This window comes from Ovis aries, chromosome 1 (genome assembly GCF_016772045.2).
Source record: "Ovis aries strain OAR_USU_Benz2616 breed Rambouillet chromosome 1, ARS-UI_Ramb_v3.0, whole genome shotgun sequence".
NCBI classification, from domain to species: Eukaryota; Metazoa; Chordata; class Mammalia; order Artiodactyla; family Bovidae; genus Ovis; species Ovis aries.
This window is the reverse complement of record NC_056054.1, coordinates 71,012,812-71,037,989: the sequence shown is the minus strand read 5'-3', so window position 1 is coordinate 71,037,989 and position 25,178 is coordinate 71,012,812. Positions and strand designations below refer to the sequence as shown.

The window sequence follows — 25,178 nt, the reverse complement described above, 5'->3', positions numbered from 1 at the left end:
GATCCCATGGACTGCAGCCCACCAGGCTCCTCCATCCATGGGATTTTCCAAGCAAGAATACTGGAGCAGGGTGCCATTGCCTTCTCCGGTCCCGCACTGTACTGAACTCTCAAACCCTAGCCCTTCTCGGCTCGGATTGCCTAGACCTAGGTCTGAGTGGCCGAGGAGGCACGAGATTCTCTTGAGTTCCGAGATTCTCGCGGGAAACGCGAGTAGGCGCATCTCTGACGTACTTCCGGAGCGCGGGAACAGAGGGAGGCTGCGGGGGCCGCACGCCTGGAGGATGGTGGTTACTAGGTCTGCGCGGCCTCGGGCCGGGAACCAAGCCACGTCAGTTGAAAGCTTGCAGCAGAAGGTAGGAAAACTCGAAAGTCTCCCTCATTTCTCCTAACTTCTTCGCAGAACGGTGCTGAAGAAGGTGGGCGGTGCAGGGGTCCCGTGGAGCCTGGGGAAGGAATGGCAGAAAAGCCAGAATTGGCGGCGCGCTTCTGCGTACCAGGCTCCTCTCTAAGCCTGTAGCTTCTAAAGACCACATTAGGATCTTTTAAGGTAATGCTTGGCAGGTAATAGATTAGGTACCTTGATTTGCGTAGTTCAGTTCCGTAATGCAGATGAACTGCTCGTATTTTAACCTTACTGCTATTGGAGGATTAATTTCGGCCGCCAAGCGTGGATTGGAAAAGGCACCGTCTTCACGTGGGAAGACTGTGCCCCGACTGCACTTCCGTCTGGAGGGAAGAGGACTGCGGTGACGTCACCTCGTAATTAGTGGTGCTAATTGTCTGCTGCCTCTGATGCTGCGATGAAGGGAAGGGAGTGTTAGTCCCCGTAGATATGATAAGTAAGGACAGCGACCGATTTCATTGGCCTGTTTTCCTGAACACATCGTTGGCTTCTTTGTTCTTTTCCTGTATGTGTGTCGGAATGTAGGTCCACCAGGCATTTGTGACCTTGCGTGAGGAAGATTTTTATTTGTAGTTATTTGTTTCCTGAAGTCAGGACTGAGGTGACGCTAGTGAGGCAGGGCCTGCAAATGCGAAGTCAGATCCAGTATCTAGCTATTGATTTTTTTAATTGTGGTTGGTGATGGTAGTTACTGTTTTACGTTAATTTTCTTTACTGAGTTTTTCCAGTGCCCCCTTAAAATTTGCTGTTGAAGGGAGTGACTCATTCACTTTGCCCTTTTCCCAGCCCTACCTAAATTACAGTGTATTTGGTTTACAGAATTCTGCTGTCACAAGACTTCAAGTGCACCCAAAAGGCAGGAAGGGGTCTTCACCTGATAACCAAAATACAGCTGAATCACAGACCACTCCAGAACGAAGTCCAGCTCCTAAAACCAGGAAGAGTGGAACTACAGGCTCATTACCAGAAATGAACAAACCTTCGACAAATGGCGAGATTTCTGAAGCAGAGTCAGATTGTTCTTCTGTGTCTGAGGTCCAGGATCCTGTTTTCAGAATAACTAGGAGAAGACAGATCTTAGTTGCAGGCACCCCAGTTTCTAGTGTAAGGAAAAGGCTGAAAATAACTCGGGTAAGTGAGTCTCATACTGAAGAAGTCATCTCTGAAGCAGACTCACATGTTTCAGGTATTTCTAGAATTACGCCTCCCATAGAAACAACCACCAGAAGAAGTAAGGCTAAATCCCAAAGAGAGCCAAAGCAAGAATCCCATGTGGAAGTTATTTCTGATGCTGAGTCATCATGCTCAGACATTTCATTTTCTGGAATTGCAACTAGGAGAACAACAAGGAGTATGCAAAGGAAATTACAGGCACAAACTGAGGAGAATGATACTAAGATTGTACTAGAAAATGAGAAGGAAATCATACATACACCTGTGAATTTAGAGGATTCAGTTAACAGACGAACTTCCCGTTTACTAGCAAGATCACTTTCTCAGATAAATAAGCCAAATTTCTCTAATAATGAAATTTGTAATGACCCTGATGATGATTCCTTCTTTGGAATTTCAGGAAAAAAACTAGCTGTGAAAAAAACCCAAAATTTTACCATAAGAGAGGAAAAGCAGGACAGTATTTCACCTCTCAAAGAAATAACAAAGCAGAATTGTAAAAGTTTAGATGAAGAAGCCAAAAAAATAATAGATGGGGGAAAAGAAGGTAATGAGAAGAGCTCTCAGTTGAAGAATCTTTCTGAACTTCAGGATACTGGCCTTCAGCAGTTAGTTTCTCAAAGGCATTCAAGCCCTGAAAGTGACAAAACCACATCAGAATCTTCAACTCTGAACTGTGAGGCTGTGATGAAATCGTTGGCTCAAACATTTGCAGTTGTGGAAATGGACAGATGGAATGAAGAGAGAAAGAATGCCATAAAAACAAGGGACTATTCAGAACCTGGTGATGATGATGATAGTGATAGTGATGCTGAAGAGTGCACAGTTATAGGTGTTAGTGAAGACATGAGCAAAGAAAAGGAGGCAGATTCTGAGAGTGATGCTGAAGAGTGCACCGTTATAGGTGTTAGTGAAGACATGAGCAAAGAAAAGGAGGTAGATTCTGAGAGTGATACCAAACCAAGTAATCTTGAGTTCAGTACAACTCAGGATAAAGATGATTCTGTTTTGTTAGTTCTCAGCAGTGATGAAAGCCAGCAGTCTGAACACAGTGAGAATGAAGAGGACACTGTGTGTTTTGTTGAAAATAACTGTAACAAAGAGTCCCTAAATGGAGACTCAGAAAATCTGTCAGGTGACAATGCATTGTTTGTGATTGACACTACTCCCGGATTGAGTGCTGATAAAAATTTTTACTTGGATGAAGAAGACAAGGCAGGTGAGGTTGCCATTGAGGAGGAGGAGGAGGAGGAAGAGGAAGAAGAGGAAGAAAGTGAAGAAGAACTATCAGACCATGACAGAAATAAAGATAATGAGTTTAGTGATGAAGACAACTTGCTAAGTAACACAAAATCTAAACTGTAAGTTTTACCTTTTTATTTTTTTAAAGTAAGCTTTTGATACATGCTTCAAGTGGCAATAATTTACCATAGAAGTATTACAAACCATAGGAACTGAAAATTACTGCTTTGGGTTCTTTATCTGTCAGGGTTTCCCTTGTTTATGTGGGCACCTTTGTTAGTCATATTTTTCCCACTGGTGAGAGCTAAAAGTACTCCATTTGATGGTGTATTAAAAATGATGTTACGATTTTCTTGCATGATTATTAAGAGCAACATACAAAAGGGAAGGAAGGTAACTTGGCTTTTTTATGCATGTTGATTGTAGAGAAAATGAAAAATAGAGGAAAACTGAGAAAAATAGTAACCTATAATCCCATCTACTAGCATTAAAAAGCACTCTTTGGAGGCGGTTTCTTTAGTTTTTCTGTTTTCCAAATTGTTTTTCCCAGGCACAGGCCTTTGGTGGCAGTGTATCCACTGAAAATACAGGTATCCTTGGTTAAGGAACTGTGCGTTAACAGATACCCAGTCTTCACTCTAAACCGGTGAAATCTCCGAGACTAGTCTCAGGTGGACTGATTTTTTTTTACAAGCCATACCATTTCCCCAGGATAATTGTAACATACACTCAGGGTTGAGAATCACTGCCAAGGCACTGTAATTGAATAGAGGTTGTTCATGGAAACTTTAAACTGCTCAGTTTATATGAATAATTAGGGAAGAAACTAACTAACACTAAGTCCAAGTGTTTATAAGTGTACTTATAAAAAAGACTTCAGTAATTACATAAATAACAGCAGAAGCCCAAGCCAACTGCTGAAGATTCTGATTTGGTGGATCTAGGGTATGACAGTTAAATTTTTTTATAAGCTCTGGTGGAAAATACAGATGCTCACTATTGTTTAAAATTCACTGATTTAGAGGCACTACTAAATGTCCTTAAATACTCAGGAAAAAATTCCAAGTTTGGACAACTTAGAAGTACAGAGAAAAAGGCCTTGTCTGTCTCATTGGCTTTTGACATGGAAAAATATGGACATTTATTAATTTACTACCTAGATATGAAGTTGAGCTAAATGCCAGATGTATTTCCTTTTTTCTGTAATTCTTTCCTTATAAAATACGTGTATGAAGTCTGTTGACATATAATATGGCCTTAATCCCCTTTTAAGAAAATTTGGGGAATAAATTTGCATGTGCTCTCAAAGGGCTTAATTCATTATTTATCCTGTAATTTCTTCTAAATGAAAAGTCTCAGTTTTCATTTTGAATTGCTAAATGATCTAAAGATTATTTCTTAATCACTTAAAAGTGATCATTTCTCTTTCAGTCTGAAGTTGACGAGCAGCAGCATAGATACTGGACTGAATATTAAGGAGCTGGGTGGTTTGTATATTAATTTCAATGCAGACAAGCTACAGTTGAACAAGAGAACCCTAACACAGATGAAAGAGAAAAGGAAAGATGAGGTAAGCTGCACAGAACTCACCAGTCACTTCTAGAAATGATTAGTCCTTGGTAAGAGACTAGTTTTCCTGCAGTGAAACCACATTAGCCTACTGTGCTCCTTTTTTCTCTCTTTGCAGGAGAGTCATTTCTTTTTTTATCATAAAATCCCAGCCAAAGGTGACATTTGAAAACTAATGTAGGGTCAGTATTCCTCTTCTGGCAAGCACCAGTTGTGATCCCAGAGTTTTTGTTTTTTCTTGCTATATTTTTCGTTCCTCACTGCTTTGGACTCTGTTGAAAATCTGAAAGTTGTGAGTACCCATTAACCCCACCAGGAAAAAGCATATGTGCTCATAGACATTAAATTGTACATATATTTTTAGAAGGAAATTATACATTAGGTAGTCTTACACAAGCCTTCAGTTTCTGCTGCCACCTTGAGTGGCTTCCTCCTAAATCTGTAGTATTTTCTAATCTTGCAGCCTACACAGGTCTTTAAACTCAGGTGCCTATTCTTTTTTCATTCAGATGTGTTCAGGCACTTGACTTCACTAATTGCCCCTTTCTTCTTCCTTGCCTGAACCAGCTTCTCCTCTTGTATTATTTATCCTGGTTAATGACACCAATCTACTTCTCTTTTGTAATCAGTAACTAAGCTTAAAGGACAGTGCTTCTTATATACTTTCTATTAATATTCCACTCCCTTCTTTCCATGCCACTGTCACTGACTAGTGACATCTGTTTTACTTTTTATCTAGACCACTGCATTGGCCTCCTCTTCTTCAAGCCGTCCACAATGGTCTTGCTAGATTTCTCATTCTAAAAACACAGGATACCATCTGACCATGATATTCTCCTGTTTAAGTCCTTGCGTGGTTCCCCAGAGCATTTCAAGGTGCCTCTGTTCATCTGGCTGTCTCCCTGGCTGTGTTCTTAGCACTGAAAAAAACAGGATTTCTCAGCCTCAGCAAAGCTGGTGTTTGCTGTGGGAAAATGTCATGTGCATTGTAGAATGTTTAGCAGCATCCCAGCCTCTACCCCGTCGGTGCCAATAGCATCCATCTCTACCAGTTCATGCCCCCCACCTCAGAATGTCTTCAGACATTGCCAGTTGCTCAGTTGAGAACCACTCTAAACCCTAGTGTAGTACCTGATACACAACCAGCTCTTAATAACCTATAAAATAAATGTCATGCACTCTTCTCTGACTGATAGGAAAGTCTAGACCACTACCATGCTACCCAGCAACTTCTAGTCCTAAATTTGAATTGAGGATTTAATAATCGCAAATGTTATTGACCAAGTTAATATTTGCTGCATTCCTGCGAACTGTTTTGCGGGCTAACGGCTTTGTGAACTGTCTTTAGTTCTTGTTCTAGGGAAATGACTAATGAGGCTGCGGTTCCTTTTAGTCACATACACAGTATTAAGACAGTATTTAATTACCCTAGGCAAGTAATCAAAAAATGCAGAAGACATTTCAGAAAAGATTAACAGATTTGACTGCATAAAGTTTTTAAACTTGCGCAATTAAAAACATCTAAGCAAAGATAAGTAAAAGGCCATGGTTTTAATACCACTAAGATACAGAATATAATTCTTCAAATTAATAAGAACACAACCTTGTATAAAAATGAAAAAGAACACCACCCCCACTCCCAAACAAATGCAGGCATTCCACAGAAGACTTATACACAGCTAAAAAAAAACACACAAAAAGATGATCAGCAGCAAATGGAAACATTCATGAGGTACCACTGACAAAACACAGAGATAATCACCAGTGTTAGCTATGTTAAAAAAAAAAAAAAGGTACTGATTAACTTCTGGTAGGAGTTTATGCTACTTGGATTCAAGGCAATTTAGTGGTACCTATCAAAATTTAAATGACACATTTTGGAATCTGTTTTACAGAAATAATAACAAGTATTCAGAGGTGATGTTTATAATATTTAATGGAAAAAATTTAATGGAGACTGTTAAACTAAGTATCAAGAAAAATTGTGCTTAACAGCTATGAATGAAGTTGATCTTTGCATGAATTGACATTGAAAGAATATCTTTGATATGTTGTTGAGTTGCAGAAAGCAGATTTGCTTGATGGCATGATTTAATTGGTGTACCATTTAAAGCATGTGTTGTTTAATCAAAATCTATACTGCTGTTCTTATCAGTAGTCTAGCTGGTCTCAGATCACATAAAGCTGTTTTGTCAACATCAGAAGAACTTAGGCTAGTCAGGTGTGTGTGTGTTTGTTTTTTTCAGGAAGTTCCAGAATACTATAGCATTGTTTCTATTGTCTTTGTTTTCCAGTTGGTTGGTGCAGGTGGCTGGTTGCAAACCAATGAAATGCGAGTGGACACATTAATGTATGTCTGATGTGTACAAATTCAAATTAGAAAAAGAAATTTGAGATGAATATTTTATAGATACCCTAAAATAACCCTTCAATTTGTCTCCTAAAGCATTTTTATTTTTATATATAGATTTAAGAACAGGAACAACTTTGCAGTAGTATGTCTGTCTATAAAGAAGGTTAATGTATCTGGAGTCATCAGTGTGGGAGATGTTTCTTTTTTAAGGCAAAAATGTTGAAAAAATACTGACATTTTGACATTATTTTAAAACCAGTTTAATATATTTGTAGCTTCTGCAGAAAACTGTCATTACTCCTGAATTTGAAAAAAACTACTGTGTCCCACCATATAGTGAATCAAAATATAAACTTCAGAAAAAACGCAGAGTAAGTACAGTGATTCTTTCTTAGAGCATTTAATGTGTTTGATTATATATATATTCAGCTTGTCTAACATGGTTGTACAATTAAAATATGTTTCCAAAGAAAATTATCACAGATGTCTAAGAGCCCATAAAATATGGTTTCATAAACACATTTCATGTAAATTTTCACAAAGTGAAAGTGCAGCGATTGGTGCATTTGGATACACCAATGTATCCAATCTTTTTTCCCTTCATTAAAAACAGTGGCAGCCAGCATATGAAGTCACTGTCCACACCATACAATGTCGTGGCTTATAGGTACTGTTCACAGAAGGCTGGGAACTCTGTTGCTGGCTCTTGAAGTAATGTAACCAGCTAAAAACACCAGCCTATTTAGTCTGCCAAATGGGAGCAAGGAATTTCTTGAGCAAAATACAGGGGACTACTTCCATTTCAACTAGTAAGCATAAAGAAATTATGGATGGTACACGAGGAAATTTGAGGATGGTGCTCCAGTAATGTCACTGATATGACCAGAGCACCCTGGCAGGTAGTAAACACTAATATTTGCTGATGAACAAAAAAATGAAATTAAGCAAATAACTTGCTGTAAATTTTCCAAAAAATAGAAAGGTTTTAAATTTTAGAAATAACACAAATTCTGGGCATGTTGGAGAGGGTAACTCTTAAGAGACAACTGGGTCACTGAAAAAAATGTTTAATGTGTACAGAAAGGCTCCAGAAGTAAGAATGTTTTTATACTTTACATCTTGTAGGATATCTCAGACAATAAAAAATCGACATTGTTGGCTATTCTCCCAACAAGTTAGCAGTTCTTACTGAGATACAAAATTAATTTTAAGGAGTCTTCATTTATGACACTGATAGTGCTGTGTCTAATGTATAAGAGAAATGGATTTTTGTCATTTAATTCATTTTATGAAAGGTGTATCTGGAGACTAATACATACATTCCTGTAAAGTAACCTTACTTGTTTTTAATTCATGAAATTTTCTTCATAATATTGAAATGAGGTGTAGTTATACACTACTTATTAAAAATTAGAATTTTCTAATTGTTTTTGAAATTTTGAACTTCAGCAAGAGCGACAAAAAACAGCAGGTGATGGATGGTTTGGTATGAAAGCGCCAGAACTGACAGATGAACTGAAAAATGATCTCAAAGCACTGAAGATGAGAGCTAGCATGGACCCAAAAAGGTTTTACAAGAAAAATGATAGAGATGGCTTCCCTAAGTACTTCCAGGTATGAAGCAAACAGAATAATAGTAGTGATGTTCTGAGGATTTTAGTCTGGGAAACACTATAGTGACTTGTTTCCTCTTAAATGTGTATTTACAGTGTATATCTGCTTGGACCATATAATAATGGCCAGAACCCAGTTCAGATAGCCCTCAGCCTATAATGAATGGCTTTCCTCATTGAAACAGTGTTCCAGATGGTAACTAGGTTTCCAGATGAGCTCTCTAAATATGGGACCTGTAAGATGGGTGTACCGTATACTAATGATACACCTCAGTGGTATCAAGATACCCAGTAATACCACCAGTGATTCTTTATAACCTGTAGGATAGAATCTCTATCCTGTGATGTAGCCCTTTACAATCTGCACCCACACCAGTTCACTAATCCTTATTTTGGTCACATAGCCCTCTAAGCTCCAACACACTCAGCTGCTCAGTCTTCTCAGGATATGCACCGATGACCTAGTCATTCTGACTTTAGTGTTTGGCTCTGCCATGTTTGCTTGGTGAAATTTTACCCATACAAATCCAAGCGAAAATGTCATCCTTGTGAAACCTTCTTTACCTCCATTTGGTAGAATTGGCCACTTTGTTTTCAGAGAATCTAGAGTGTTTTGTTCAACATAATACTAGGTTATGCTTTCATTTTTAGCCGTGTCCCTTTGGATCTTCTATAAAACTGGCCACTCACTGGCAGGGACCAGTTACTCTTTGTTTCCCTACCCCTGGCACAGTTCCTGGCACAAAGCAGACATTGTATATTTTACTTGGTTGAATGTATGAACAAATGCCAAGTGTTCAGTAAGAAGGTTCTAAGCTGGCAGCATTTATGATAACCTAGGAGATCTAACAGGTATATAATAGAATGTGTGTATCAATCTTGTTAAATTGGAAAACTAAAAAGGTGTTATTTTTATCTGTCCCACTTTTCCTCTATTTAGACTATTCATCAAGAATTTATAGTCTAGCACTTACATAGAAGGAATTTTAGTTTTACTCAAAAATTTTAATGAAGAAATGTCACTAGTAGGACCCAGTGCAGGTTGAATAAGTGATTTTTTTTTAAGAAATGGCAAAACTAACTTTAATATTGGTAAAATATAAGCTGTGTTTTCCATTCCTTTCTATAAACTTTGTTAGAGCTCCCCTGAGATATGAAAACAGCTTGGCTTTCAGGTATTACATGACTTATTTCAACCATTCATTCATAGATTGGAACCATTGTTGACAATCCTGCTGACTTCTACCATTCACGACTTCCCAAGAAACAAAGGAAGAGAACTATCGTGGAGGAACTGCTGGCTGATTCTGAGTTCAGAAGGTAAAGGAATTTATGTTTCACTTTATAATACATGTTTTCCTTTAGAATGTGCAAAAACTTTAAATTCAAGATAATTTTTAAATGCTTTAGCACAGTTTCTCAACAGAACTATTAGGTATATTGGGTGGTATAATTCTTAGGGAGGACTGTACACTGTAGGATCTTTGACAGCATCCCTGGTGTCTGCCCATTAGATGCTGGTAGCGCACTCCCCTCCCTCCCAATTCATGACACTCAAAAATGTCTTCGAACGTTTTTCAGATGTTCCCTGGTGTGCATGAGCATTCTTGATTCAGAACCACTGCTTTAGAAGGAAATGAGACTGACTAGAGGAGGAACCCACAAAGGAGACCAGGAAAGAAGTCAGGGAGGCAGGAGGAAAACCAGGAGAACAGTGTCAAAGAAGTCAAGGAAAGAGAGTATTACAGGCGGGTAGAAGCCAGAGGGCGTGGTTAACAGGAATAAATGCTGCTGAGAATGCAAGTGAGCTATGAACTAAGATCTTCTCTGAATTTAGTATGTGGACGTCACAGTAACCTTGTCAGGAGTTTTTAGGGGAGTGGTGGGGAGGAAACTAGACTGGATGGTACTTGAGAGTGAACTGAAGAAATAAGAGATGTTGTGAGCAAGACGAGAGAGGCACAGCTAGTGAATGCAGCTGGATTTCCCCCCGCCCCGCCCCGAGATGGGGGCAGTTAAGTATGTTTAAATGTCCTTGAAGCAGGTATGTGTATAGCATAGGTTTAAAAGCATGCCTCATATAGAAACTTGTGAACTTCCAGACTGGTTTAATAGCAAAAGTGAAAATATTCATCAGGGATTTTAAAAATTAGGTTAATATAGGCATGGAAGACAAATTTAATTCAAGTGTTATGTAAACTTTTTCATGATTCTGGGTAATGGTGAAACTTTTAGAAATAAGCAATGCTCTTTTCTCGCTTATTTCTCTCCCTGGAAATCTCATCCCCACAAAGTTGTATTAATCTATATACTGTTGACTTTCAAATATATGTATAGTCTGGATCTCTTCTGAGTCCAGAGCCACATAACCTGCTGCTGCCTCAGGAACTTCTAATGAGTATCTCATAAGCCCCTCTGAGAGCTAACTTGGGGTCTCCCTTCTAGTCCCCTCCCAGTGTCCTGTTTCTCCTGACTGAATGGCATTGCCCTCCATCCCTTAGGGCAAGTCCTTAACAGCACCTTCTCCCTTCAGTCCCATGTTCAAACTGTCAGTTTTCCTCCCATTTTCCTCTCTCAAGCCTGTCTTTCTATCCCACAGAGGTGTCGGGTACAAGGTGATTGAGTCTTTGCTTACTTCATATATTGGCCTGCATTTTGTAATCTTCATGATAGCAGTCTCAGAAATTACAGCATGGGTCTCTAGTGGTTGAATGAAAGTTTCCAAAAGCCTGCCTCTACCGTGGCCACTTTTTTCTTACTAGCCTACAAGCTCTGAGGGCAGGGACTGCGGCTGGCTAGTTCACTGCTCTGTCTCCAGCCCCTAGTGTGGCTTCTTATTCATGATGGGACTCGGTACAGGTGTGCTGGATAGTGAAAATGAAAAAAAAAAAAAAAAAAAAAAATTAGAAGCACCTGCCCATCATCTTCACCCCCTCTGCCCCCCAAACACCACCAAAAAGTTACATTAACTTCTAATATCTGGTGTGTCATACTTTAGAACTTAAAGGTTTGGTTTTTCTTTTTAGATACAACCGAAGGAAGTACTCAGAGATAATGGCTGAAAAGGCAGCAAATGCAGCAGGAAAGAAGTTTCGAAAGAAGAAGAAGTTCCGTAATTAAGATTCACCAAGCAAATCACAAAATTGTACATCTCCTCTTTATTTATTTACTAAAGATAATTTTAAAATTAGCATGACCGTCACATAAAGTAACATAGACTGGCCCTGTTGGGGGGATTTCTCTTTAAAAAGTTGATTTGAGAAAGAATCAGTCACATGCCACCCGGAATAAAAATAGGTGTGTCTACAAAAGATCCACTCATGTTTAGACCCTTTGAGGAGGGAAAAAAGGAAAAGAACCTTAATCAAAATATTTAGAAAATACAAAGTTTGCTAACATTAAAAAAATTTAAAGTAGTATTTTCAAAGCTACATAAGCAATACTGTAATTATTACGTAGAGATAGACATAGGAGATGATGCCCTATGTCAGTTGCACAATCAAATCCAGAAAACTGGTAAAGCTGGGATGCAGAGATCTTGCTGCAAGTGTAAAAGTCATAGTTGAAACCAAAGAAATGTTATAAGTGTTGGAGCATGTGTATGTTAATACATGACCAAAGAACTAAATGAAGCTATGAAAAGGACTTAAAAGACTACTTGGAAAGTTTGGGTTAAAGGTAGAAACAGGAGAGCTATTTTCTTTCCTTAGCAACTGAAACAGGAGGTAAGATAGGTTTTTATCTAGATTTTCATCCATATTCAATGCTGTGTTCCAGTGAATAGTATTCAAATAATTTTAACTTGGCCAGGAGGTAAAGTCTCCAGTGGCAGAAATATGCATCCTGGCTAAGCAACTCATGACACCCAAGGAACACTAGTCATTTCTATTCATGCTTCCTGGTGGCTTATTGCTTCCTTTATGTCGTTATTCACACAGGACCTCTATTTTCTACCATACTGCTTTCTTGGGATTTCAGTAAATAAGAAACTTCCTATTTTGTGTTTACTGCTCAGGATCACAAGCAGCCTAATAATAAAACTAAATGACATTTATAGGCGGAGTGAGGGAAGCATCTGTATCTGTTCTCTTTTATAGTAAAGCTTTTTCAAGAGTATTAAGTTTTTACATTAAGGACCTGATATGAGAGAATTAACTATCAAAACAAGCATTTACCCCATACACGTTCTTCCAGGAGACATTCTTAGCGGAATGTTTCTTCAACTCATGCTACTAGGGTGTTGGAACACTCAAAACTGGTGGCCCTTTTGTATTGTGTTTCTCTGTGCAACTGAGAATTTACCCAGTTTTTTCTCAGGCTCAAGGGGATGGGTCAACTTTTTATCTGTTTGTAACTTGCATGCTGGTTTCTGACTCATGAATGCTAGAATAGGTTGAATTATCTGGTATTCAAAACTGCAGTTATGACAGATATTTGGAACACTATAGTACATTTACAGGGAACACAAAATTGGAAATCTCCAATCCTTCCCACACAGGGCAGCATTTGAGCTTTCTAGATTGGGAAGCAGTGATAAGGAAGAGAACTGAACCTAGGTGCCAGCCTCGCTAACCCACCTTAGAGGTGCTCACAAAATGTATTCTGAGGATAGCTGACCCTTGAACAAAGGGGTGAGGGGCTCTGAGCCCCAAGCAGCTGAAAGTCAAAAACTTAAAGTAGGCCCTCTATACCCACGGTTCTGCATCTGCGAACCAACTGGTCAACTCCTGCAGACCATGTAGTACGTTAGTATGGATTTATTGGAAAATCTATGTGTTAATGGACGCACCCAGTTCAAACCTGTGGTGTTCAGGGGTCCACTGTTATTTACTTACAGTTACATTGTAACATGCTTTTTTTGTCTCCATTGATTCTTTATTTTGTGTGTATTTTTTTTATGTTTATACTTTATTCAGATTTTCTTAGTTTTTTACCTAATAATCTGTCTTTTCCAGGATATTGCAGTTGTTTTTTCTTTTTTTGGCTGCACTGCAAATTATACAGAATCTGAAGCTGCCTGACCAGATTTCAAACCTGCACCCACTGCATTGGGAGCATGGAGCCTTCACCATTGGATCACCAGGGAAGTCCCTTTATTTGTAAATTTTTTTAAGTCACATAAATAACTTGGAACAAAGTAGAGAGTTATTAACAAATGTAAAATACCTTATTCAGTGAAATACTGAAATAAACTGAAATACTTCAACTGAAAATCAATTTAAGTCACCTTTATTAACATTTACTTTAAGGGATTAAAACTGGTAAGATGCATAGCCGTATCAGATACGATCTTCACAAGTTTAAATCTTCAAAACAGAGTATCAAAGTATATCTACGTAAAGATGAGAAGGAAGTCTCTTAGTGCCTCAGGCTTCCACAAAAATCTATACTTGAATAATGGATATATTTATCTTTTTTTTTTTTAAGCAAAACCACCATTGAGAAACAGGTTTAGTGTCTTTGGCTTTTGTCAACTAAACTCAGTTCACTTACTGGAGCTATTTATTTGAAGGCTAATGACTATCAGAAGTACCATGACTTCTCAACTGGAAAGCATTAAAAAGTGTACTAAGTGCTGATACAGTGTAATGAAAGAAGAGCCTTCAGAATACCTTAAGGAGCTCTTGAAAGACACCTGAAATGCTTTTAAGACAACTTATTAAAAAGATAGTCTACAGTGCTAGTTTTGGTGGTTTTGTTGTTGGTTTCTTTGGTGGGGGAGGGGGGTGTTGTTTTTCCTTAAGTAAGGAAATTAGGGAAAGGAAAATGAAGATGGAAGAAATTAGAAAACAACAGTTGATGAAGGCAGGTTCTCGGCTTCCTAGAATCTTAACACAAAAATCAGCTCTGTTCAGTGTTCTGCCATGAGATTAAAAACAACTGCTTTAGAGAAACACCATTATACCTATTTTTAAAACCCGAGGAAATGTCTCATGGGTTCCCTAACAAGGCTGTCAGACTACAAGCCATGGTTGGTTGTTCAGAGAATAAATAGCAGGCTTTTAAAAGGAAGAAAGGCTGTACAGAAACATTTAATGAAACTGTGAGCAACTGGGATAAATTCAAGGGGTTGCATTCTAAATATAGCATAAGAAAAACTCATGAAAAAATTTTCAGTACCATCTCTGGAATATGTGCAGGTACTCATTCAGTTCAGTCTCTCAAGTAATGACAACTACTGTTTAGAATAACCATCTACAATATCTTATTGAAAGCATGCAGTTAAGGATTGAAACAAAATGATTTTAAAAACTCCCCAAAGCATCTGACTAGAATGTAAAATTCAGGTCTCATTGTTTAAAAATGAAGACAGAATGCATTCAAATTATAATAATTTCCCTGAAGCAGGGTCAGTAGCATGACTTATCTTAAGCAGATCAGTGTTTTATCAGAGTTGGAATGTTTCAAACTATGAAATGTAAGTTGAGATAACTAGAGGTGGTTCTGAAATGTAAAGTTACCAGTAAACACTGAACACCAGCTGTGAGAAGGGGGAAACGTATAGGTTCAGGTGATAGGTGTTCATTCGTTATCACTGTAAAAAATTGCCCCAAGACTCTGATTCAAAACAGCCACTGTTTTACTCAGTCTCATGATTCAGCAGGCCAGGGCTGGGCTAGGTGGCTTGTACTCCACATGGTATCAAATGAGGTCATTCAGCTGGCTGCTGAGCAGATCTCGAAGGCCTAACACATTCTTGAAATTTATCTTCAGTTTAATGGTAGTACAGCATAGAAGGGCTTCCCCAGTGGCTCGGCAGTAAAGAACCCGCCTCCCACCTGCAGGAGACATGTTCGATTCCTGGGTCAAAAGATCCCCTGGAGTAGGAAATGGCAACTCACTCCAATATTCTTGCCTGGAGAATCCCATGAATGGAGGAGCCTGGTGGGCTATAGTCCATGGGGTCGCAAGAGAGTGGAACACGACTTAGCGACTAAACAGCATAGAAATTGGCTAGAAAACCAAAACGACCCACACCTTTTGTGTGGCACTGCTCAGAATTTAGAAGTCCTGCTCTTCTCCATCTGCCTCCTTCCCAGTTACCCCTCCTAAGGAAAGAGGAGTTGCTAACCAGAGTGAGGTGAGCCCGATACACCCATTATGCTATACTTTCACAAATAAATAGGGCTGATGTAGTAACAGGTCAGAAACCATCTGCAGTCACTCTTGCCCTGTTAGTGGGCAGGCCTATCATTCTCTCTTCGAAATGAGGTGGGAAATGAGAATTTGGGCTTTCCTGAGCCAGGCTTTCTCTATGAAAGGTAGGGGATGACAGGGGTATAAGTCATTCAATCGCAGCTTAACTGAGAAGTCTGCAGTCACAGTGCTCTTGTAAAGCTATTACGTGAGTGGTATACTTTGTTTTCCATTGATTCATCTTCCTTATGGTTACAACCTCCTGGGCAGAATTGCAAAGCAGAAGCTGGTATGGTTCAGGTGCCAAAATCTTGACCTCAGATCCCATGCAATGTACTCAAATTCTGAGGTCACGTTCATCAAGGGAAGAAAAGTGAAACGTGGATTATGAAAACTTTAATTAGATTTAGGTCAATTACCATATGAACTTTAGCTCCCCAAAACAGTGAGGACAATTACAAATGACTGAGAGGTGTTCCTCAACCTTTCTCAGTGGCAGGAGAGAAATATGTGCATGCAGTCATCTATATGAAGAAATGTGTATATGAAGTTTTCAGTCCCTCCCTCCTACATCCACTCCTCCACCCCCATAACTCAGGGAAGTTCACAGGAATAATGTACTAGTAGAGAACAAAAACAAGGCACACACTCTAGTTAATAAAATTTGTATGTTAAGGTTTTATCAGGAAAATCTATTTTTTCCCTCAAATCTATGTGTATACATTTTTATGTATATACAAATCAAAATGGCTGGCTCTGAAACGAGAGCTAGGAGAACAAGCCACGGCTTAATTCTGTAATGTAAAGCTCACCCAAACTTTGGCTGATGTAGCTGTAACATCTGCCCTTCCAGCCAAGTCTGCCATTTAACCTGCTTCAACTGTCCACTGCCCCCACCTGCCAGGGGGGAGGTGGATGTCCAAGTGAGGGGAAGAGAGCACACAGCCGGCCCAGCACCTCTCCTCGTGCTTCGGTGACTGCTGAATCATGACTCAACCCTGTCACATTTTACCTGACTGTAGTCCTTTAAGGTTGACTCTTGGTTTTTCCTTTAGTGAAAATCATTATCCTGATCTGTCCAAAGGCAACTGAACCAAGACAAGCCTGCAGTTTCTCAGGCTCAGTCTCATCAATTCTAGTCACCCTATTTCCACTCCACCTCAGTCAATCTCCATCATAGACTTAGACTCACTGCTTGAAACTGTTCAGTGGTCAAGATTCTGGACTTTGACTATCCCAGTCTGTTCTGTTAGCCTTCCCTCCAGTTCACTCTAACCCAACCTTGACTGCACTTTGGGATTATCTGAGGTGGCTCCAAAGTCCTGTAGACTCCAAAGACTATAAATGCCTGATCTCAAGTATTTCACCCTCCCAGTCCTCCACCCTCATCAGGATACATTTTCCTCCCTAATCAATCTGGATCCATTGGTGAGAACCTCTTTATCTCTACAGTTTATTTATCCCTTTACTCTTTTTTTTTTTTTTTTCCTGTTACTCGCACCTGCCACTCCCAGCCAAGGAAATACCCACTGTTCCTTCTGTGACCTAATCCATCAAGAGAAACCATTCCTCCATGCATCCAGCTGTTGCATTCAATAGCTTTTATCTTTGTCTTCATCTCTTCTGGCCAGGAAATGTTATTTAACATTACTGACCCTTCCTTCCTGAAGCTCCAGCCTCTGGTGCCTGCAGAAGATAAACTTTCTGCTTCTCCTATCTCTCTACTCTTCACTGGTTTTCTTACTCTGCCCACTGCTTGCTAGTCTTCCATAATGCCTGCCCTCTTATCTTCTTCCTCTATACTGTTTAACTTGAATGTCTTGTTCTCCCTCTCCTGCTTTGCTCTCACTTCTCTGCAGAAAACACCAAAGTCTCCATCCTAACATCGCTTTTTAAAAATAATTTGTTTTTGGTTGCACTTAGTTTTGTTGCTGTATATGCGTTTTCTCTAGTTGGGGAGAGCAGGCTTGTCAATGTGGCTTTTTTTGTGGAGCACAGGCTCTAGGTGCGCACTTCAGTAATTGCAGCATGCGAGCTCCATAGTTGTGGCTCGTGGACCCTAGAGCACGCAGGCGTCAGTAATTGTGATGCATGGGCTTAGTTGCTCACGGCATGTGGAATCTTCCTGGACCAGGGATTGAACCCATGTCTCCTGCGTCAACAGGCATATTCTTATTCAGTACACCACCAGGGAGGTCCATCCACCCTTACATCTCTACACCTCGGCTTCAGATGCAAATTTCCTATTAACTCTGTAATATGCCCATCCATGTTATTGTGATGTCCTCTCTCACTCAGCATATCCAGAACCAGACACATCATCTTTCTGAGATAAATGTTTAGCACCATACCTGGCACATGACAGGTACTCAAAGGGAAGCTACTATTTCCCTGTTCTCCATCTTCCCCATTGGGGAAGTCTTCCTAAAATGGTTTGAACAATGCCTTTGCTTTTTTACGTTCTGTGGCCTACCTCTGCCTAACAAAACATGAGGCAACCCCTGCGTTCAAGATCTGACATTCAAGACTCCATAAAAGGACACCACCACAGGCTTATGTTCCTCACTGCCCTGCCTATGCTCCAAACTGCCTTTTTGCTGGTCATCTGCCTGTTTCTCTCACTGCTCTGCTCTGGGCTTCAAGAAATGATATTTCCCAGATGCCAAACTGACTTTCCAGTGAGACACTGACCTGAGAGGAGGACAGAAGGGAAGAGGGTGTTTCTCTCCCTCTCTGGCTTGGGTTGGGTTGCAGCTCTGCCATTTCCCAGCTCCCACCAGGCAGTCCCCCACCACTCAGGATTCTGGGTTCTAGGAACACCTCCTCCCATGTCCCGCTGGCACTAGGAGTGATAAGAGGTTTCCTACTGTTGGAATTTCTGGGTTACCTACACTTTGATCACCTGTGTGACAGTTCCCCATATTACATTTCCTAAAGTGATGTGTCTTTCTGCCTGGACCCAACTGACAGATTTCAGCCAAACCAAACTAGCTGATATACCACGCTCTGCACACTAGCTACTGTGCTGGATACAGTAAGCATTCACCTTTATTTCTGTTCATATGGTTAACTCCACCTAGACTATTTTCCTTGCCTCCAACCCACCTAAAAAAATACTACTAACCTTTCAAACCCATTCAGAAACCAGTACTTTGAGCATCTTCTCTGTGCAAGGCAACAGGCCCAGGGGCTCAGGGTGCCCAGGGAAGGAATAAGACCATTCTAGGCATCAATGAGCTGATGTTCTACATTTCTTCATAAAGTATCTTTTGTTTTTTCCCCACCAATACGTGCATCCTTGGAATTCCCATTTGACTCTGCTTACTTTTACTTTGTTTTTAATAAACACTATAGCACTTACTAAGTGCCAGGCATTTTCTAAGGACTTACAACTTATTTTATGTAACCATTATGTATGTATGTACATATGTATGAAACGTACATACATATATAACAATTTAGGTAACCTTTAGGTAAACCCAGGAGATAAGTCCTACTATTATCCTCATCATTTTATTAATGAAGAAACTAAGGCACAGAGAAATTAAGTAACCTGCCTAAAGTCACAGAGCTAATATGTATAATTCTGTTCCACTTTCATTTTAGCTATGCACTACAGCTATGTGCATACCTATTTCAGCATCACCAGCAGAAACTGCTGGATTTTTCCCCTTTCTTTTATAGTTAACAGAACATAAGATTTTTAGCTGGGAATAGTCCCACCTTTCCATGGGATGTGAATGAACGTGGTTTGTGCAACTTCTGGGAGGTGTCCTCAGAGAAAGGTGAGCTTGAAATGAGGCTCTGTCCCTTTACCTTCTCCCCACTAACTCGTATGCTGACCTGACAGCAGGGGCAGCAGCAATCATCTTGGACCATGAGGTGGAAGTTGCATTTTGAAGATGGAAGAATAAGGAGCCTGGGTCTCCTGACTGAGTAGCTGCCATAGAAGGTGGATGAAGTTGTAAAATGTTTTTTTTTAATTTTTTGATACAGAAAGCCTCAGATCAAGAGGAAGCTGGAATGAAACCTCCCTGAGCCCCTGGTCTTTTAGGTCTGTACTGGCTCTATGTGGCATTAAGATAGGAATGTCTCCACCTTTGGGGCAGAGCTCCCACTTTGTCAATACCTTCCTGAATTCTGAGTGCGTGACACAGAGCAGTGAAAGAGGGCACAAAGGAAACAGGTCCTCAAACATGGAAACCTATAATTTTTTCCCTTCTCTATCTTCATGTTTTACGCTCTGCCCGCTTCCTGCTTGCCTTAGAAGAGCAGACACTCTTCCATCATGCTTAGGCTAATCCTTTCACCTTACCCCCATAACATTTTTGCACCTCAATTTTCTCATCTGTAAAGTGGGGAGATTTTGTGCTTTTTAGGGTTGGGGGGATAATTAAATGGCAAGGGTTAAATAAAGTTGCTATCATGAAGCAGGTGTTTAGAAAAATGTGAGATGTCTTCCTTTTCCTCTTGACTCAGTCCTCTTCAAGAGGAAACTTACTCCATCTGTTTTCGGAGATAATGCTTCTTCCTGGATTTCTTCCTATTAATACCTCCCTGGCTACTCTTTTTGTTCTCTCTGAAGAACTCATTCTTTTGCTATCCTTCAACTGTCTATCTCTAGGTTTTTGTCTTCAATCCTCATCTCTCCATACACCATCTACACTCCCCCGCATGACCTCACATGGTCTCAAGTGCCATCTGTAGGTGAATGAATTTTAAATCGCAAGCCTAGATCAGCCTCCTGAGCTCTAGACCACCTCTTTCTTCCCTCTTTCCCTAAATACCTACTTTCCTTTTAGTCCTTTCATTCGGTAAGTATTCACTGAGAGCTTGCTATGTACTTCACATTGCATATCAACTGCCACTGTACCTCTTCTCCAGGATGTTCCTCAGAGACCTCAAGAAATCTGAACTTGACCCACTTCTCTGTCTGTCTCCTTCATGACTCTTTCAGTATCCACCCGTAGTCCCTGGTTAGAAATGAGTTTTTTTCTGACTGCCCCTGCTCCTCTATATATCACTTAATTCATCAAGTCCCATCAATTTGGCTTCCTTTAATCTCTCTCAATTTGTATACTCATCCCTCTCTCCAAACCCCCTCCCTAGTTCCAGCCCTCATCATTTTCTTACCTAGATGACCTCAACAGCCCTGAACTGGTCATCCAGCCTCCCATCTTGTGCTGTTCCAGCTTGGGATCCATATTCAGAGGGCTGACACAGAACACACATCCAAACCCACAGCTAATATCCTCACTGATGAAAAGCTGAATGCATTCCCTCTAAGATGAAGAACAAGACAAGGATGCCCACTCTTGCCACTTTTACTCAACATACTAATAGTTTTGGACATCCTAGATACAGCTATCAGAGAAGAAAAGGAAAGGAAAGGAATCCACATTGGAAAAGAAGAACTAATACTGTCACTGTTTGCAGATGACATGATGCTGGACACAGAAAACGCCAAAGGTGCCACAAGAAAACTACCAGAGCTCATCAGTGAATCAGTAAAGTTGCAAGATACACAACTAATATCTAGAAACTTGTTCCATTTCTATACACTAACAACAAAATAGCAGAGAAATTAAGGAAACAATCCCATTTACCATCACACCAAAAATAATAAAATACCTAGCAATAAACTTACCAAAGGAGACAAAAACCAGTACTCTAAAAACTATAGATGTAGATGAAAGAAAGACATGAAAAGATGTACCATGTTCTTGGATTGAAGAATCAATATTGTTAAAGTGGCTCTATAACCCAAGGCAACATACAGATTCAGTGTGATCCCTATCTAATTACCAATGGCATTTTTCACAGATCTGGAACAAAAAATTTTAAATTTCTACGAAACACAAAAGACCCCTCGTAGCCAAAACAATCTTGAGAAAGAAGAACAGAGCTGGAGGAGTCAAGCTCCTTGACCTGAGACTATACTTCAAAGCTACAGTAATCAAAACAGTATGATACTGGCACAAAAACAGACACACAGATCAATGAAACAGAACAGAAAGCCCAGAAGTAAACTCACTCACTTATGGTCAAAATTAATCTACAACAAAGGAAGCAAGAATATTCAGTGAAGAAAAGACAGTCTCTTCAATAAGTGGTGCTGGGAAAACTAGGCAGCGACCTGTAAAAGAATGAAATTAGAACATCTTGAACACTGTATAAAAAACTCAAAATGGATTAAAGACCTAAATGTAGGACCAGATACCATAAAACTCCTGGAGGAAAAGATATGACACTTTTTGACATAAATTACAGAATGTTTTTGGACCTATCTCCTAGAGTAACGAAAATAAAAACAAAAATAAACAAATGTGGCCTAATTAAACTTAAAAGCTTTTGCAAAGCAAAGAAAACCAAAAGAGGACAATCTACAGAGTATAAAAAATATTTGCAAACAATGTTACCAAGAGATTAATTTCCAAAATACACAAACAGCTCATACAGCTTAAGATAAAAAAAACAACCCAATCAGTATATGGGCAGAAGACCTAAACAGACGTTTCTCCAAAGAGGACATACAGATGGCCAACAGTCACATGAACAGATGCTCAATGTGGTTAACTATTAGTGAAAAGGAAATCAAAACTACAGTGAGGTGTCACCTCACACCAGTCAAAATGGCCATCATGAAAAAGTATACAAATAATAAATGTTGGAGAGTGTGTGCAGAAAAAGGAATTCTCCTACACACGGGGGGATGTAAATTTGTGTAGTCACTATGGAGACCATTAGAGGTTCCTTAAAAACTAAAAACAGAGTTGTCATATGATCCAGCAACCCCACTCCTGGGCATATATCTGAAGAATAGTCTAATTTGAATTAACATACATGCATCCGAATGTTCACTGCAGTACTGTTTACAATAGCCAAGACAAGGAAGCAACCTAAGTGTCCACTGACAGATGAATGGATAAAGAAAATGTGGTATTCACATACACGCACATGATGGAATATTACTCAGCCATAAAAAAGAATGAAATTATGCCATTTGCAGCAACATGGATGGACCTAGAGATTATCATATTAAGTCAAACAGAGAAGACAAATGGCATATGGTATCACTTATATGCATCTTTTAAAACCGATACAAATGAACTTATTTACAAAACAGAAATAGACTCACAGCCAAAGAAAACAAATTTATGGTTACCAAAAAGGTAAGGGGGAGAGGGAAACTTGGGATTAACCAATACAGACCTCTATATACAAAATAACAGTAGACATAGAACTATACTCAATATCTTATAATAACCTATACTGGAAGAGTATGTAAAAAAAGAATATTTTTATCATAATCTATACTGGAAGAGTATGTAAAAAAATATTTTTATATATAACTGAATCACTATACTGTACACAACACTGCAATTCAACTGTATGTCTATTAACATTTTTTTAAATAAGAAAGGTAGGTGAGTACTTTAGTGCAACTAATAAATAGCACAGGAATCTTGGTTGTCTACAAAACTATCAGATTTAACTTTAGAAAAAGAAGTTAAAGCCAAAATATAATGTCTGTTTAAAAGAAAACAAACCCAAATATATTTTCTAGATACCTACTGTGTGTGTGGTGGGTTTGGTCATTTTTCTATTCCATCATTGGTCATTTGCTTCTTGGTTTGCAGGTGTTGTTTACACACTAAAGAAACCAGCCCTTTTTTGTGATATGTATTACAATTGTTCTTTTCCAGTTTGTCTTTTGATTTTGTTTATGGTATTTTATTTTTTGTCTTACAGAAATCCATATATTTGGATTTATTGATTTTTTAGTGGCTTCTAGGTTTGGAGTTGTACCCCTTAAGTTATTAAATAACTTCATCACATTTTATTTTAGTGCTTTTGATGGTCATATTATTTGTATTTTCATCTGAAATATACCTCTGTAAAAGGACTGAAGTGGGAATTTTGTCTCAGAATCACTGACAGTGAACATTCCTCCTCTTCTAAGCAAATTTGAAATGCCACTTTTATCACTGTTAGTGACAGTAAAATGGATACAATCTCTACCAAAGCAATTTGGTAATATCTATCAAAGAATGCACAAACAAGTCTTTGACCCAGCAATTCAATTTCCTAGGAATCTATCCTACAAATAAATTTGCACTTGTGTACACTAATAAGAATAAGGATGTTCACTGAAACACTAGGAAAATACATAACACTGATATAGCCAACTATTGGGGACTATTAAATCATTATGATACTTAGGTGCAATGGAACAAGGCAGTCCTATTGCATTAATAAGTGAGTTAGCAAGCATAGCATACCACCAATGGCAATGCGAAACCACCTACATCAATAACATCAACAAACATAAAGAGGGTAGATGCAGAAATGCTGACATGTGCATAAAATAAATCTGAAATATTTCCAAGAAACCGTTTTCACTGATGGCTTATAGAGCTGAAGGGCTGGGAAATAGGAAGAACAAAGATATTTACTTTTCCCTGTACTTTTTTGGACAATTTGGGATTTTGTATTTTTTGCATAAATTGTTTGTTGCATCACTGTTAAAATTTCATTCACTCACTGATTTATTCGCATTCATCGAGGTAGAACCCTAATCTCATGCAAAGATATGAATTGTCAGAAGGGCTTCGCCGGTAGCTCAGTCGGTAAAGAGGTGCAAGATAGCCATGCCTAAAGGAGCTGACAGGCAGAGTAGACCCTGGGTCTTTTTACACCGGAATCATGGAGGAGAGGAGCAGGCGTTCTTATTCGAAAGTCAGATTCCTGGGACCCACTGGGGTGACGCCCAGAAATCTGTATTTGTGACAGGATCCCACTGGGGATTCCAGTTCGTGACAATCTGGGAGCCTTCTGGGCTGGAGGACTGTTCACCGTGTGGGCGCGTCTCCTTGTCCTTCGCTCGCCCCTCCCTCCCTAGCAGCCACAATCGCGGCTCTGCAGAAGGGGTCTGGAGCCAGCTCTCCGGAACAACCGATACGGGGCCACTGCCGCGTTCTGCTTAGGCCGAAACCGCGAGACCTTGCCTCGATGCCGCACGGGCTGCTTTTCCCAGTTCCCAGATCAGGCTCCGGAGTCGGCAGGGCCCTGGCCCAGAGCCACCGAGGCAGGGAAGTAGGGGGAGGGACAGACTATAGAGGTGCGAGCGACTAGAAGAAAAAGAGCTGCAGAAAGCCGAAGGCAGTAGGGAGAGCGGGCAGAGAATGCGATGCGAGTGTACACCCTTTAAGAAAAGGAGAGAAATGACAGGTGTAGAAAATAAAACAGGGGGTCGGAAAAAACCTCCGACTCCGCCGGGACTCGAACCCGGAACCTTTGAATGTCTTCAGCCTCTAGAAGTCCAATGCGCTATCCATTGCGCCACGGAGCCACCTGTTGGAGTCTCCGCGCATCTGCTCTGTTAAGCCAGAGGCGACGGCCCCGCGCCCTTCCCACCGCCCCCATATTGTTGGTCTGCATCACTGAGGCCAGGGCACTTCCAAACATTGGCCGCTGGCGCCCGTCCTCATTCGGCGACCGCCTTTTAATAAACTCGGCTTAGTCTTGCAAGAGAAGGGATGTTGCGGGGGCGCCGGGCGAGGGCTGGTGAGTCTGAGCTCAGCCGCAGCCCGGTCTCCCGCCCGCCCTGGGCGCCGCCGTACCTGGCCGAGGAGGACAAATCACGCCCGCGCTCTTCCTCCCCGGCTATTTTCCTTTCCGATCTC

At 40.1% G+C, this 25,178-nt stretch overlaps 1 protein-coding gene and 1 non-coding gene across 3 annotated transcripts; one reads left to right on the top strand and one right to left on the bottom strand.

Moving 5' to 3' along the window:
• Window positions 1-231: 231 nt before the first annotated feature.
• DNTTIP2 (deoxynucleotidyltransferase terminal interacting protein 2) lies at window positions 232-13,568 on the top strand. 2 transcript variants are annotated; one of them, XM_012176567.5, is made up of 8 exons: window positions 232-355; window positions 1,225-2,939; window positions 4,252-4,390; window positions 7,018-7,113; window positions 8,192-8,356; window positions 9,566-9,675; window positions 11,382-11,500; window positions 13,311-13,568. In XM_012176567.5, exons 1-7 carry the CDS (start codon window positions 284-286, stop codon window positions 11,473-11,475), a joined length of 2,391 nt encoding a protein of 796 aa, XP_012031957.3. In that variant the 5' UTR covers window positions 232-283; the 3' UTR covers window positions 11,476-11,500; window positions 13,311-13,568. The 2 variants fall into 2 exon arrangements, with proteins under 2 accessions (XP_012031957.3, XP_060267890.1); XM_060411907.1 differs by having other exon boundaries at window positions 11,382-13,568.
• An 11,191-nt stretch (window positions 13,569-24,759) lies between these two features.
• Window positions 24,760-24,844, bottom strand: TRNAR-UCU (transfer RNA arginine (anticodon UCU)). The gene is given in 2 exon segments: window positions 24,760-24,795; window positions 24,808-24,844. It is a non-coding gene; the product is annotated as a tRNA-Arg (tRNA).
• Between the last annotated feature and the right edge of the window lie 334 nt (window positions 24,845-25,178).